This window comes from Salmo trutta, chromosome 3 (genome assembly GCF_901001165.1).
Source record: "Salmo trutta chromosome 3, fSalTru1.1, whole genome shotgun sequence".
NCBI classification, from domain to species: domain Eukaryota; kingdom Metazoa; phylum Chordata; class Actinopteri; order Salmoniformes; family Salmonidae; genus Salmo; species Salmo trutta.
Window position 1 is genome coordinate 36,127,684 of NC_042959.1, and position 15,479 is coordinate 36,143,162.

General features: G+C 41.6%; 1 protein-coding gene across 1 annotated transcript in view; it reads left to right on the forward strand.

Moving 5' to 3' along the window:
• Positions 1-508: 508 nt before the first annotated feature.
• Positions 509-15,479, forward strand: part of LOC115174516 (glutamine--fructose-6-phosphate aminotransferase [isomerizing] 2-like) — a 31,887-nt gene continuing 16,916 nt past the window's right edge. Inside the window, exons 1-7 of the mRNA XM_029733130.1 lie at positions 509-656; positions 2,529-2,636; positions 7,905-8,015; positions 8,449-8,574; positions 10,441-10,499; positions 12,641-12,775; positions 14,576-14,637. Of these exons, the coding sequence (XP_029588990.1) occupies positions 650-656; positions 2,529-2,636; positions 7,905-8,015; positions 8,449-8,574; positions 10,441-10,499; positions 12,641-12,775; positions 14,576-14,637 (608 nt within the window). The 5' untranslated portion in view covers positions 509-649. The remainder of the gene's footprint in view (positions 657-2,528; positions 2,637-7,904; positions 8,016-8,448; positions 8,575-10,440; positions 10,500-12,640; positions 12,776-14,575; positions 14,638-15,479) is intronic.

The window sequence follows — 15,479 nt, forward strand, 5'->3', positions numbered from 1 at the left end:
TTTAGCTCCATGGTCTTGAGGTGTATTGACAACCCAGGTTTGACTCCCAGGTGGTCATCCAGACTGCTAGGGTTGCCAAGTAAAACAGGCAATTGAGCTAAACCAGTCTATATGCAAGGACATTGAATAATGATGATGCTGCTGATGATGATGATGAGGGTGATAAGGATGTTTAAAGACTTTCCATATAAAATTCATTTCACAGTTCATCACAAGTTACATTTCCTGATTCTTCATAACCATCACTGATGATGGAAAATATGCTTCCAGGAAACATGCCTTTGGCTCTTTTTGATAATTATTATTAGTTCCATACAATGCACATTAATGTCCTAATTATGGTGATGGAAGTCTCTGGAATATGTAAGGACAGGTTAACAGTAAAACTAGAGTTCAAGGAAGTAGTTTCACATCAACAATAGGCTACAAAGTTGGTGTAGGTTAAAGACAGTGAAGGGGGGGGTTCTTTAGTTGCCTTGGAGACGGGGGTGGGGCCGCCGCTCGCGGAAACTGCCTTTAAATATGTCGTTGGAGTGAGAGGTTGTACACAGTCTCATTTGGATTTTACACTGAACTAGGCTACATAGTATAGTACCAGGGAAAACAACCAGGTACCGACCGTCGCCCTGAACACAAGACAATCAGAACCATGTGTGGTAAGAACGGATAGCCTACATCTAATCTAGATAATCGGGAGACAAATTACGCATTACGCATAACAAGCAATAGCCTACAGTAGGCTCGTCTAGTAGAGACTATTGGAATAGTACAATAGTATTAGCTATGTTGTTATTGTAATTTAAAACCAGTCCGTTGGGAGCCGTACCAAGGCAAACAGTTTGTGTGTGTGTGTCTCTGACACTGTCAATGAGGTGCCATCCTTGTAGGCAATTTAAATGTCATCGTAGGCCAATTACTTAAATATAAACCTAGATTATATATAAATATAACTTGTATTACTTCTAGTAATAACAAAATAGGTTATCAGTGTTCTGCAGCGGTCCATATCTTGGTTGGACGACAATCTTTCCGCTTTAGACAATTAACATGCCAGTCTCATGGCATGTTCTGAGCTGCTACGTGTCAATGTAGCTCCTTGGGGTATTAATGACAGGTCTGGCAACATTGTAGACTATGACAAGCCGGGCAACATTGTATTATGATCAGATTATGATGATAGTCTACATCAATAGGATACCATCAGCCCAGGAGCATCATTCCCAAATATTAAATTTAACAAAACTTAGGCTATGCTTAAAGATATGTACTCTCATCCGAGTCGTTGGAATCTAGGCCTATGCACTATGCACATTTATGTTGCTTAAATATGATTTTGCATTATCAAAAAAATATATGATTGTATGCTATTTAAATGCTTTAGGGTTTTAATAGTAACTATTTGCCTCGAAGTGAAGCAATCCAAGCAAAGCTTTACAGCCAACTGTAAATGTAAGTCGGCCAGTTTCTTCCTGGCATCTCTCGACTGTAAATCTAGGTCTGTTAGTTTCCTCCCGGGATCTCCCCCGGGCCCCGGCCTAAAGTTAGATTACCTGGTCGAGGCGAACACTGCGCGCAATGTGCTCCTTTCAATGGCCACCTGTGTTGCTCTGATTCCAAACTCCCTCCAGCGTGGTGCACATACTGGGACCTTAAATTGCAGACGTCACGACCATTTGAGGCGCTCTCCAGAGCATTATGTGTCATTAGCTTTTGATCAGAAACCTATGTAACTGTAATGGATATTTAATTAAATCATCGGTAAGGTTGCTCATTGAGACAGACCCTTTATATCCCAATCAGACAGCCCCAAATGTTCTGTAAACAACAGCGGGAGATGCTGGTAGGAAATCAAAACAAAAAGTCAGTGACTGTCAGCTGCTACAGAGTCAGTGTTCACAGAATGTCCTTCATACAATACAACAGTGAATAATCCGTGTGTCCTTTGTCTGGCATCAATCATTATCAATTGATATGAGAATAATTCATTACAAGTTTATTGACCATCAACCACTATGAGTCTCCCATGAAGTGCCGTTTTTTATTTCCAAAGCTTTGATTATATGATTCCATTATTTCTCCAGTTGGACAGGGATTAGTTTGTTGATATACACTTTTAATGATATATTTTGATTTCCATTCATGTCTAAACTGTCCCAGTTGGCCATGTCAGTAACTTATATGCGTAGGCCACTGTCTCCATGTTCACAACACATTATAGAGGATCTTATTCCCAAACACAGGAATAGAGAATTATGAACAACAAAAAATTGTTGGGATACTGACTTTGCTGTACAGTACTTGCCTCCTCAACTGTTTTCTAGACCATAATCTAGTACTGAATGGATAGTCTACATTACACCTACACACTGCTCAAGTCTTTCAGTGAAAGTACTCATAAAACAGCTTGAGTTGACTGTAAAGATAGACCGAAAGAGAGGGGGAAATAAGTAAATAGTCTTTCTCTTGTTCTCTCTCCCCTCCCTCCCCCCCTTCACCACTTTATCCCCTCTTTTTCAACCTCATTGCAGGGATCTTTGCCTACCTGAATTACTGTGTGCCTCGCACCAGAAAGGAAATATTCGAGACACTGGTGAAGGGACTGCAGAGGCTGGAGTACAGAGGCTACGATTCAGCAGGTAAGGCCCTGGGTATCACCCTGAACACACACACACAACAGATCCTTCACACTAAAGCCCACAGAGTACCACTCCCGCACCTGCATCTCACTATGTTTAATCCAGCCTTACTTTGGAACTGCACAGGCAGTATACGGCTTCAAGCACAGTTATGACAAACATTAGTAAAACCACTGTCATTACACTGTAAAACCCCAAAGACTAGTTATTCCTTTACTTCAGGGCGGTTAAGCAGTGAGAAAATTGATACAGAGACTCTGTGTGGTGGTACTAAAGGTATGGTATCTAATCACTTACAGTTGAGGGCTGCCGGTTACTGTCAGTTATTATGCCGATGAGTACATTGTCCTGCTATGTTGACATGCAGGTACTGTTGAAGCAGGTGTACACATGTGATCACATGGTCCATTTAAAACTGGGTGTGGACACGCCATCTAGCTGGCGTACCATTGGGCAAAAGGTAGCTCTAATACGTTATTACTTCCACCCATCTGATCCATTGGGTAGTAGGATCTCGGCTACAGTGGTTCCTCCTTTAAAAGTTGCGAGCTTACACCGCGGGTCTCAGAGGTACCCAGCGTCACGGCTTCATTGCTCCAGACCACCACAAGGGGGAGTTAGAGCACTCATTATGCATTTGGGTCCCAAGCTTTTTATATGGCCAATCATATTGCGTGGTTCCAATGACGAATTTGACACGAGCCACCTGTCTCTGGTGACTTTCTTCAGCAAAGATGGCTGACAAAACATTACAGTGGAAGCTAATTTAAGTAATTATAACGTCATAACGAGACAAGTAAAAAATGTACAATTGAGAGGAATATGTTGGTTAATGTAGAGACAAACGATTGTGCATATTCTTTTGTCATAAAGTTAATTCACGAAAATTGCTATTTAGCAAGTTTTTTTTCAGTCATATCCAATACCAGATGTATCTAACTCCATTCTTTGAATGATGCTGTGTCTGCATGTGTGTATTACAATTAAACGCTTCAACAGTGTTTACCCCTCCTGCTGTTAGGAGTGGTAAACTAGTGGTCAGTTAGGATCACCACTTTATTTTAAGAATGTGAAATGTCAGCATAATAGTAGAGAGAATGATTTATTTCAGCTTTTATTTCTTTCATCACATTCCCAGTGGGTCAGAAGTTTACATACATTCAATTAGTATTTGGTAGCATTGCCTTTAAATTGTTTAACTTGGGTCAAACGTTTTGGGTAGCCTTCCACAAGCTTCCCAAAATAAGTTGGGTGAATTTTGGCCCATTCCTCCTGACAGAGCTGGTGTAACCGAATCAGGTTTGTAAGCCTCCTTGCTCGCACACTCTTTTTCAGTTCTGCCCACAAATCTTCTATAGGACTGAGTTCAGGGTTTGTGAGGGCCACTCCAATACCTTGACTTTGTTATCCTTAACCTGTTTGGGAAAGGGGTTCTGCTAGCGGAACGTTACGACAACATCCGGTGAAACTGCAGAGCGCGAAATTCCCCCAAAATTATTACAAATATTTAACTTTCATACATTCACAAGTGCAATACACCAAATTAAAGCCTAACTTCTTGTCAATCTAGCCACCTGTGTCAGATTTCAAAAAGGCTTTACGGTGAACGCAAGCCATGCTATTATCTGAGGACAGCACCCCATCAAACAAACACATGACAATCATAATTCAACTCGCCAGGCGCGACACAAAACTCAGAAATAACGATATAATTCATGCCTTACCTTTGAAGATCTTCTTCTGTTGGCACTCCAATATGTCCCATAAACATCATAAATTGTCCTTTTGTTTGATAAATTCCATTGTTATATCTCCAAAATATCAATTTATTTGGCGCGTTTTATTCAGAAAAATACCGGTTCCAACTCGCGCAACATGACTACAAAATATCTAATAAGTTACCTGTAATCTTGATCCAAACAACTTTTCTAATACAGCTTTAGGTATTTTTTTACGTAAATAATCGATCAAATTTAAGACGGGATAAACTGTGTTCAATACCGGACGTAAAACAAAGTGGAGCGAGCTTTCAGGTCGCGCGCCCCAACCACAACAGTACACTAGACTCGACCCTAATTCTGAACAGCCATACTTCTTCATTACTCAAAAGAAAAACATCAACCAATTTCTAAAGACTGTTGACATCCAGGGGAAGCGATAGGAACTGCAAGCAAGTGCCTTAGAAATCTAGATCCATATAGAAACCCCATTGAACACTGTCACCTCAACAACAAAAAAATCCTGGATGGTTTGTCCTCAGGGTTTCACCTGCCAAATAAGTTCTGTTATACTCACAGACATACTTTTAACAGTTTTAGAAACATTAGAGTGTTTTCTATCCAAATACCAATTATATGCATATCCTAGCTTCTGGGCCTGAGTAGCAGGCAGTTTACTTTGGGCGCCCTTTTCATCCGGACGTGAAAATACCGCCCCCTATCCCAAACAAGTTTTAAGCCATTTTGCCACAACTTTGGAAGTATGCTTGGGGTCATTGTCCATTTGGAAAACCCATTTGCTTTAACTTCCTGACTGATGTATTGAGATGTTGCTTCAATATATCCACATAATTTCCCTCCCTCATGATGCCATCTATTTTGTGAAGTGCACCAGTCCCTCCTGCAGCAAAGCACCCCCACAACATGATGCTGCCACCCCCATGCTTCACGGTTGGGATGGTGTTCCTCGGCTTGCAAGCCTCACCCTTTTTCCTCCAAACATAACGATGGTCATTATGGCCAAACAGTTCTATTTTTGTTTCATCAGACCAGAGGACATTTCTCCAAAAAGTACAATATTTTTCCCCATGTGCAGTTGCAAACTGTAGTGTGTCTTTTTTATGGCAGTTTTGGAAGAGTGGCTTCTTCCTTGCTGAGCGGCCTTTCAGGTTATGTCGATGTAGGACTCGTTTTACTGTGGATATAGATATTTTGTATCCTCCAGCATCTTCACCATGTCCTTTGCTGTTGTTCTGGGATTGATTTGCACTTTTCTCACCGAAATACGTTAATCTCTAGGAGACAGAACGCATTTTCAGAACTGTGACCTTAATTGCCTACCGTCTATAAGCTGTTAGTGTCTTAACAACTGTTCCACAGGTGCATGTTCATTAATTATTTATGGTTCATTGAACAAGCATGGGAAACAGTGTTTAAACCCTTTACAATGAAGATCTGTGAAGTTATTTGGATTTTTATGAATTATCTTTGAAAGACAGGGTCCTGAAAAAGGACGTTTTTTGTTGTTGCTGAGTTTAGATAGCGTGCCACAGAATGCTGCAGCAGCCCGCAAGGTGTGCCGCAGTATGATGCAACTTTTAAAGGAGGAACCACTGTAGGGGTTGATTTTGGGACAGGGCATCGGTCAACAGTGTTCAGATAAATGAGATGAGGTGAACCCAAAAAGCAAAGAATGCAGTGGTAGAGTCCTGAACATGTGAGGAGAGAATCTGTTGCCCCTATTCCTGTTCTGAGCCTGACCATACACCAGTGATATCTGCCTCACTGATATTTACTATTGCTTTGGCACATGTTTAACATGATTATTAAATGACTACCGCATCTCTGTACCCCACACAAACAATTATCTGTAAGGTCCCTAAGTCGAGCAGTGAATTTCAAGCACAGATCCAACCACAAAGATCAGGGAGGTTTTCCTATGGTTCGCATTAATGACACCTATTGGTAGAAGGGTAACAAAAAAAAGCTGACATTTAATATCCTTTGAGCATTGTGCAGTTATACATTTTACAATGTGGATGGTGTATCAATACACCCAGTCACTAAAAAGGTACAGGTGCCCTTCCTGAATCAGTTGCCGGAGAGGAAGGAAACCGCACAGGGATTTCAACATGAGGCCAATGGGGATTTTTAAACAGTTACAGAGTTTAAAGGCTGTGATACAAGATAACTGAGGATGGATCAACAACATTGTAGTTACTCCACAATACTAACATAAATTACAGAATGAAAAGAAGGAAGACATAATCAAAATAATAAAAATAAGGTACTAAAGTAATATTTGGCAAAGAAAGTAACTTTTTGTCCTGAATACAAAGCGTTATGTTTGGGGCAAATCCAACACAACACATCAATGAGTACCAGTCTTCATATCTTCATAGTTTGTCATCTGCAAGGACTAGGGACTTTTTTTTAGGATAAAAAGAAACGGAATAGAGCTAAGCACAGGCAAAATCCTAGAGGAAAACCTGGTTCTGTCTGCTTTCCAACACTGGGAGACAAATTCTCCTTTCAGCAGGACAATAACCTAAAACACAAGGCCAAATATACACTGGCGTTGCTTACCAATACGACTTTGAATGTTCCTCGTTACAGTTACAGGCTGTCTAGCAATGATCAACAACCAACTTGACAGAGCTTGACATTTTTTTAAAGAATGGGCAAATATTGTACAGTCCAGGTGTGCAAAGCTCTTAGAGACTTACCGAGAAAGACTCACAGCTGTAATCGCTGCCAAAGGTGATTCTAACATGTGTTGACTCAGGGGATTGAATACTTATCTAATCAAGATACATTAGTGTTTTATTTTACATTAATAAAAAAAAATATATATATATTTTTTAAGTAATTTTGTGTAGATCGTTGACAAAAAAATGCAATACATTTTAATCCCACTTTGAAACACAACAAAATGTGGAAAAAGTTAAGGGGTGTGAATACTTTCTGAAGGCACCTTACACACACACACACACACACACACACACACACACACACACACACACACACACACACACACACCCCTTGTGACCAATGTAAGCTGGTTGATATTCACAAGAGATTCCACCGTAATCAGCTCTTTCCTCAGAAAGGTCCGTTATAAAGGTTTTGTATTATTTCAGGCAGTAGTTTTAAAAGTAGTGCTAATGAGCCACAACAGGTCCCCGGAAATGGTGTACTATGACATCCATTTTGTATGATATGTGACGTCCTGCAAAAAAATGTAAATATATATTTAGCAATTCGTATGATATTGTTACAAATCCAATTTCTACAATATGTTATGAATTTGTTGTTCTTCAGATCTTGTTCAATCTCTTTAATTGAGTGTTTCATATGGAGTAGGACGGATTTGGAGTCTTTCAAACAAGTTTTCAAATTGGACATGAACACTGCCTCAGTTGAAGTTGAACTGATTCATTGACTAGCCTTGCAGCCTGCTAGCCAGCAAGTTTAGCCTTCATTGACCATGATTGGTTTAGGGTTGGTATTGCTATACATTTGCCTCAGTAGTTTTTCTCCCTGGTCTCAGGCATCGCTGTGGATGGTGACAAAAACACAACGACAGATGGCATCAACAACAACAACATCGTTCTCATTAAGAAGAAAGGCAAAGTCAAGGCCCTGGATGAAGAGCTCTACAGTAGGTCTTATGGATACATTTCTCTCATTCCCTCCATCACACTCCTCTCCTCCAGCGTCAGATATATGATTCCAAAGACTCCAATGCCTGTACCTCTTTCTTCTTGGTAACTCCTTTTCTGCCTCAAGACCCTTCTAGTGCACTTCTCTCCCTCTTCTATCTCTCCTCAAGCTTTCCCTTCTGCTCTGTCCTAACCAAATACCTCTTTAATGAAAGAGGGTACAGTGTAGGGTTATGGTACGGGTGTAAGGGTTATGGTAAGACATTGAGCTCGGCTGAATTACCAGACTATTGTAGTCAGTCTTCTGTCAGCTTTACCCTATCACTGTACCCATTATTGACTGATGTTAAGTCGTATCATGTTACTGTTCAATCATTGATAGAATACCTTTGTTCGTATTGTTGATCAGTGCTTGATGTGTTTTGTGATCAGAGAAAGACTGCATGGATCTGGAGGTGGAGTTGGACACACACTTTGGCATGGCTCACACACGCTGGGCCACACACGGAGAACCCAGCGCCCTCAACAGCCATCCCCACCGCTCCGACAAGAACAATGGTAACACACACTCACCTGTGTACACACTCACACGCACACACTCACCTGTGTATACACACACACACACAGTTCCTACCTACACACAACATACAGCGCAGACATACACACCAACCCACTGCTCTGTCATGGCTTTGACAAAGCTCTCTCCAACGGCGGTGGCAGTCAGTCAAGTGAGCTAGTTTTGTTATGGTTACTGATTGGCCAGAGATATGAATGTGTAAAACACACCTAACATACTGTGATCAGCCCTTGCCTCCCCAAAGCTCTCTCTTATAGGGAGAGTTCTAGGGGAGTGTGGGAGGCCTCAGTGAAAAGAGTATTTACACACGTCCAAACGTAGGACATGAGATGGACAGAGAGAATCAGCCTTTCACAGAGGCCAACCAGACAGACAGGGTCTTGTTCAGTTGACTTTAAACATAGCCATGTCCTTCCTCAGGCACACCTTTTCATATGTGTTCTTTGTGCTAAAGATAACTATGTTCAGAGTCATTTTCACATGCATAAATTCCTAGTTCTGACTGCCACATGCAAAGGTGTGTGTGCGTGTGTCAGCACTCAGGATACACTCCTTAACTATGCAATCAGGCAGGAATTACAGGAATTGCTGTTAAGATACACTACATGACCAAAGGTATGTGGACACCTGCTCGTCTAACATCTTATTCCAAAATCATGGGCATTAATATGGAGTTGGTCCCCCCTTTGCTTCTATAACAGCTCTTCTGGGAAGGCTTTCCACTAGATGTTGGAACATTGCTGCGGGGACTTGCTTCCCATTCAGCCACAAGAGCATTAGTGATGTCAGGCCTGGCTCGCAGTCGAGGTTCCAATTCATCCCAAAGGTGTCCGATGGGGTTGAGGTCAGGGCTCTGTGCAGGCCAGTTAAGTTCTTCCTTGCCGATCTCAACAAACCATTTGTGCACGGACCTCTCTTTGTGCAGGAGCATTGTCATGCTGAAACAGGAAAGGGCCTTCCCCAAACTGTTGCCACAAAGTTGGAACCACAGAATCATCTAGAATGTCATTGTATGCTGTAGCGTTAAGATTTCCCTTTACTGGAACTAAGGGGCCTAGCGCGAACCATGAAAAACATCCCCAGACCATTATTCCTCCTTCAACAAACTTTACAGTTGGCACTATGCATTTGGGCAGGTAGGGTACTCCTGGCATCCGCCGAACCTGGATTCATCTGTTAGACTGCCAGATGGTGAAGCATGATTCATCACTCCAGAGAACGCATTTCCACTGTTCCAGAGTCCAATGGCGGCGAGCTTTACACCACTCCAGCCGATGCTTGGCATTGTGTATGGTGATCTTAGGCTTGTGTGCGGCTGCTCGGCCATGGAAACCCATTTCATGAAGCTCCCGACTAACAGTTCTTGCGCTGACGTTGCTTCCAGAAGCAGTTTTGAACTCGGTAGTGAGTGTTGCAACCGAGGACAGACGATTTTTACACGCTAAGTGCTTCAGCTGAGCCGTTGTTGCTCTTAAACATTTTGCTCTTAAACATTTCCACTTCACAATAACAGCACTTGCAGTTGACCGGGGCAGCTCTAGCAGGGCAGAAATTTGACTAAATGACTTGTTGTAAAGGTGGCATCCTATGACGGTGCCACGTTGAAAGTCACTGAGCTTTTCAGTAAGGCCATTCTACTGCCAAAGTTTACTATGAAGATTGCATGGCTGTGTGCTCGATTTTATACACCTATCAGCAATGGGTGTGGCTGAAATCGCTGAATCCACTAATTTGAAGGGGTGTCCACATGCTTTTGCCCATGTAGTGTATGTTAAGAAGATTTCCTAACTGATTTCTCACTGTCTCTATTTCCTGACTGATTTCTTGCTGTCTCTATTTTCCCTCAGAGTTTGTTGTCATCCACAATGGCATCATCACCAACTACAAAGAGTTAAAGAAGTACCTGGTAAGAACAAGTGCTACTCTACCCCTCCACTCTGCTGTCTGTATTTCTATAGTTCTACTCTATTTCAGTATAAATTACTCCACCGTAAAGTTCAGCTTGTTTTGGGTCACACCCTTGGTAATGGACCGAGATATGATCAGACGGGTTATAGGATTTCAAGTCCTCTGTCATCCATTGCCTTTGACGATCTTAGTCCTGGGTCCTTTGTTTTGGGTTTTTTGACCGATGACTCTTGCACTGTTCTACACAAATGCAAGTGAATTGAAATGGCATTGACAAAGTAGCAATGGGCAATGTTTGCTTAGGGCAACGTGGAATTCATACAGTATATCTTTTATCCTCTGAGTCAGCTTGCCTTTTGTCTGTCTTGTTTTGTCAGTCCAGTTTTGCTGGTTCTGCCCAGCTAGCACATAATGAATAATATTCGGAGAACCATATGTTTCTTAGAGCTTGGTGAGAGTGTGGTTGTCCTATGGTTATTTTGCATACAACCTTCCCACAACTTTCTGGGAATGGTGCATGATAGTTGCTTGGCTTTGGAACATTCTATTTTCTTGGTATTTCATTGCTTTAATAGAAGATTTTCTAAAAGTTCAAACATGGTTACATTTAATTTCAATTTTGGTAATGTTTTAGGAATGTTCTCTAACTGGTTTGACATTAGGAATGTTCTCAAATATTTCAGAGAATGTTAAGAAACAACATTCTTCTGTGGGAATTTCAGTACTTCCACAGAACATTTCACACAAGTTCCCGTGTGGTTCTATTTCATGTCATATTTATGTCATAGTTATAAAAATCGTGTGACTTTAGCGATGTTCTTAGAACGTTCAGATAACGTATGGTTCTCTTTTGGCAATATTCTGGGAATGTAAAAAAAACAAGGAAATTGTACACATTAACATCTACATTATTTTCTCAGAACATTAAGAAGACTTTCCATAAAAAACACAAGAAAAATGTTGTAACATTCAGAGAACGTTCTAAGAATGTTATTTAAAAACATATACATTTGGTTCTCAGCATCAAACAAAATCTCTCTATCCTCAATCATCTTAAGTGTGTTTAGGTGTGTCAGCGCACCAACTAATTGGTCACACCTGATCTTAATGAGTTCTTATTTCCTTTGAAAAGGGGTCTGTTTGAGTAGACAAAAATAAACAGCTTCGTATGCGTAAAAGAACATGGAATGCTATCTCCATCCTGGTGGTGCAGTGGACTTCCATGGGTAAAGAACAGAAGATCATAGGTTTGAATCTTACTGATGCCGTGTCACAATAAAAAATAAATGTATTCACATGATTAATGCCTAAGGAAGTGAATGTATCCTATCTGTGCTTGTTACAAAAGGTTTACCCCAAATAAGCTAGCAGTGTTAGTAAAAGTCTTAAGTTTTTCAAAACCTTCCAAATAACCTATAATTTCCATTCTCAAAGCATTAATAAATCCTCCCAGGAAAACTTTGAAAGGAACCAGAGTAAAATGTTCTCAGAACCTCCCTGCAACTTAAAAATAAACTTTCCCAGAACCGGCAAAATGTTCACTTCTGTTCTTAGAACGTTTAAAAAACGTTCTGTTTTACTGGTCAGGAAACGTATGGCTTCGATCCCACAACCAATGTGAAACCAAAAACATTAGTTCCCACAACTTCCAAGGAACCAAATGTGCTAGCTGGGTACCTTCTCCTCAGCTATAATGGGTATAAATTGATGCAAGCAGGAGATACTGAATAGTAACTGATAGCTACCTCTACTGGTTTTGCTAGTTATCACTCATAATTCTTAGGGTATAGAATGTTGTTCTTACCCATCCTAGCAGATACCCATCCCAAGGCAATTATATCCTAGTAGACAGTAAAAGAAGTTACAATAAATCATGTTTTGTGAACTATGCTGACTGTACTTATCTCCTCTTAGATCTGTTTGTGCTGTAGCCAACTCCTCTGACTATTGGTGTTATGCTAGCAGAGTTTTTATGCTAGCTAATGCACATTTAACCTTTATTTAGGCAGGGAGTCCATTTGAGACCAAGGGAGCCTTGCATGAAAAGCCCAGCAATTACACAATAAAAGTTAGAGGCATATCCGGGAGTGCTGCTTCAGTGAGCTTGTAATATTCATTCTGATCCCCACCCTCTTTCAGAACTCCAAGGGCTATGAGTTTGAGTCAAAGACGGACACAGAGGTCATCCCTAAACTGATCAAATACGTTTACGACAACCGAGAGAGAGAAGACCTGTCCTTCTCTACCCTGGTGGAGAGGGTCATTCAACAGCTGGTGAGTACTGGGACACCTCAATCAGTCAATACAATTTATTTATAAAGCCCTTTTTACATCAGCAGATGTCACAAAGTGCTTATTCAGAAACCAAGCCTAAAACCCCAAAGAGCAAGCAATGCAGGTCAGGGTTCCATTGCCACAGGCAAAACAGCAGAAACTAGGTCAGCAGCACGACCAGGTGGACTAGGGACGGGGAGAGCCAGGAGTCATCAGGCCAGGTAGTCCTGAGGCATTGTCCTAGGGCTCAGGTTCTCCAGGAGTAGAGAGATAGAGCGAGAGATGCGAGAATTAGAGGGAGCATACTTAAGTTCAGGACACCAGATAAGACAGGAGAAATATACCAGATAGGACAGTCTGACCCTAGCCACCTGGAACATAGACTATTGCAGCATAGATACTGGAAGCTGAGACGGGGGGGGGGGGGGGGGGGGGGGGCTCACTGCAGCCCCGCCCAATGATACCCCTGGACAGGGCCAACCAGGCAGGATATAACCCCACCCACTTTGCCAACACCTACTGTACTACTATGTTATTACTATAGTACAACTGCTGCTGCTACTACTACTACTACATTTTTTGATTTTAGTCATTTAGCAGACTCTCTTATCCAGAGCGACTTACAATTAGTGCATTCATCTTAAGCTAGGTGAGACAACACATCACAATCGTATCAAGTACATTTTCCCTCAACAAAGTATTTATCAGCAAAGTCAGTGCTAGTGGGAAAATAAGTGTTTACGTTTTTATTTTCTGTTTGGGGGAAGGGTGTCGGAGGCACCGTGAGATTTATTTACTCTTCAAAAACTACTACGATGACGACTGCGGCTGCGGCGGCTGCTTCTGCTACTACTACGAAACAAAAATGAATTGCTTAACAAAAATGACAAAACATCCCCTCAGATCCCATCTGGCCTTATGATGAATTTCATCTCTGAAACAGCATTGGAAGGGTGTTTTCAACAGAGCAACAATCTCCCCCAGTTCCCCTTGATGATGTCATCCTCGCACTGTCCAGTCTGGCCTCAAATTTGGCCGTCCCATTAATAGTGTTACGTCATCGCCAAAACAGTCACCATGGCAACCACCCCAACAACATCTTTAGTGACATCGAAATCTGTATATCTGGTGAACAGGAGCGAGACACTTTTTCAATCCGTTTTGCACCAACTAGATTGCTCAGTCATTTTCTCTCTCTTTCTCTCTGTCTCGCTCAGTTCTTCACACACTCTTGTTGTTGAGTTTGGTCTTATTGGAGCCAGTCCTATCTCAGCCCCATCTCCCCTCTCCCTGGCTCACTGTAAAAGCTCTGAAAAGAACACAGAGGATAAAATGTACAGCTTCAGTGGGTTTGGGCTAATAGGAACCAGACCAAAGCAGACCCCTTACATCCTAATGACCACTGCTCCTCCCCCTCTCCTCCATCTCTCTCCCACCCTTGGTGAGAGTGCTGGCAGTGTGTTGGAAACAGAGCTGGTTTTATACAATAGAGGTCTTATTCCTCCTAACTTCCCTGAACATCGACCCCCCCATCCCTTCCACACATCCCCACTACTACCCCCCACGAGGGGAAACAGATGGAAAGACTGTCTCCAAAAAGAAATAGGAAATTTGAATGTTGTTTTGTAAGGTCACTGTCGGTCTGTTCGACTGAAACTGTCATCTACATTTTCCTTCGCTGTATTTCTTCTTTTTACAATTCCTTCTCATCTTCAACCTTCTCCTCTTCCTCATCATCATCATCATCATGGACCCTAACATACATGTTTGTATTCTCTCCTCTTTGTCATCCTGTCTTAGGAGGGGGCCTTCGCTCTGATGTTTAAAAGCCGTTATTTCCCCGGAGAGGCGGTAGCCACCAGGTCAGTATCCATGTCCACTCACATGTCTCTGTTTGTCTTGCCTATGCCATGACCTCACATAAGTGTCTGTCTGGCCTATGCCATGACCTCACATACGTCTGTCTGTCTGGCCTTCACACACTAAAGTAGGAAACATTACTAAAACAACATAGTCATTCCAACTAAAACAACATAATCATCCCAGGACATTAGACTGCTAAATAGTCACCACTAGCCTGCCTGCGGCCAGTACCCTGCCCTGAACTTTAGTCACTGTTACGAGTCGGCTACCACCAGGTACTCAACTCTACACCATAGAGACTGCTGCCCTAGTCATTGAACACTGGTCACTTTAATGTTTACATAGTGTTTTACCCACTTCATATGTATATACTGTATTCTAGTCAAGGCTTATATAACTACTTCTGTACACACTTTTTCTATTCCTATACTTTCCATAATCTATACACACCATGGTATACATACAGTATATATTTATATTGCTCATTCTAATATTTCTATATTTCTTAATTCATTTATTTGTATTTATTGGTTTTGCATTTATCGTTTTGTATTGTTAGGTATTAATGCACTGTTGGGAAGCATTTGCTACACCCGCGATAACATCCACGAAATTTGTGTGCAAAATTTGATTTGAAAGGATCAACACCCATTGGCTTTCAAATCAAATCAAATGTATTTATATAGCCCTTCGTACATCAGCTGATATCTCAAAGTGCTGTACAGAAACCCAGCTTAAAACCCCAAACAGCAAGCAATGCAGGTGTAGAAGCACGGTGGCTAGGAAAAACTCCCTAGAAAGGCCAAAACCTAGGAAGAAACCTAGAGAGGAACTAGGCTAT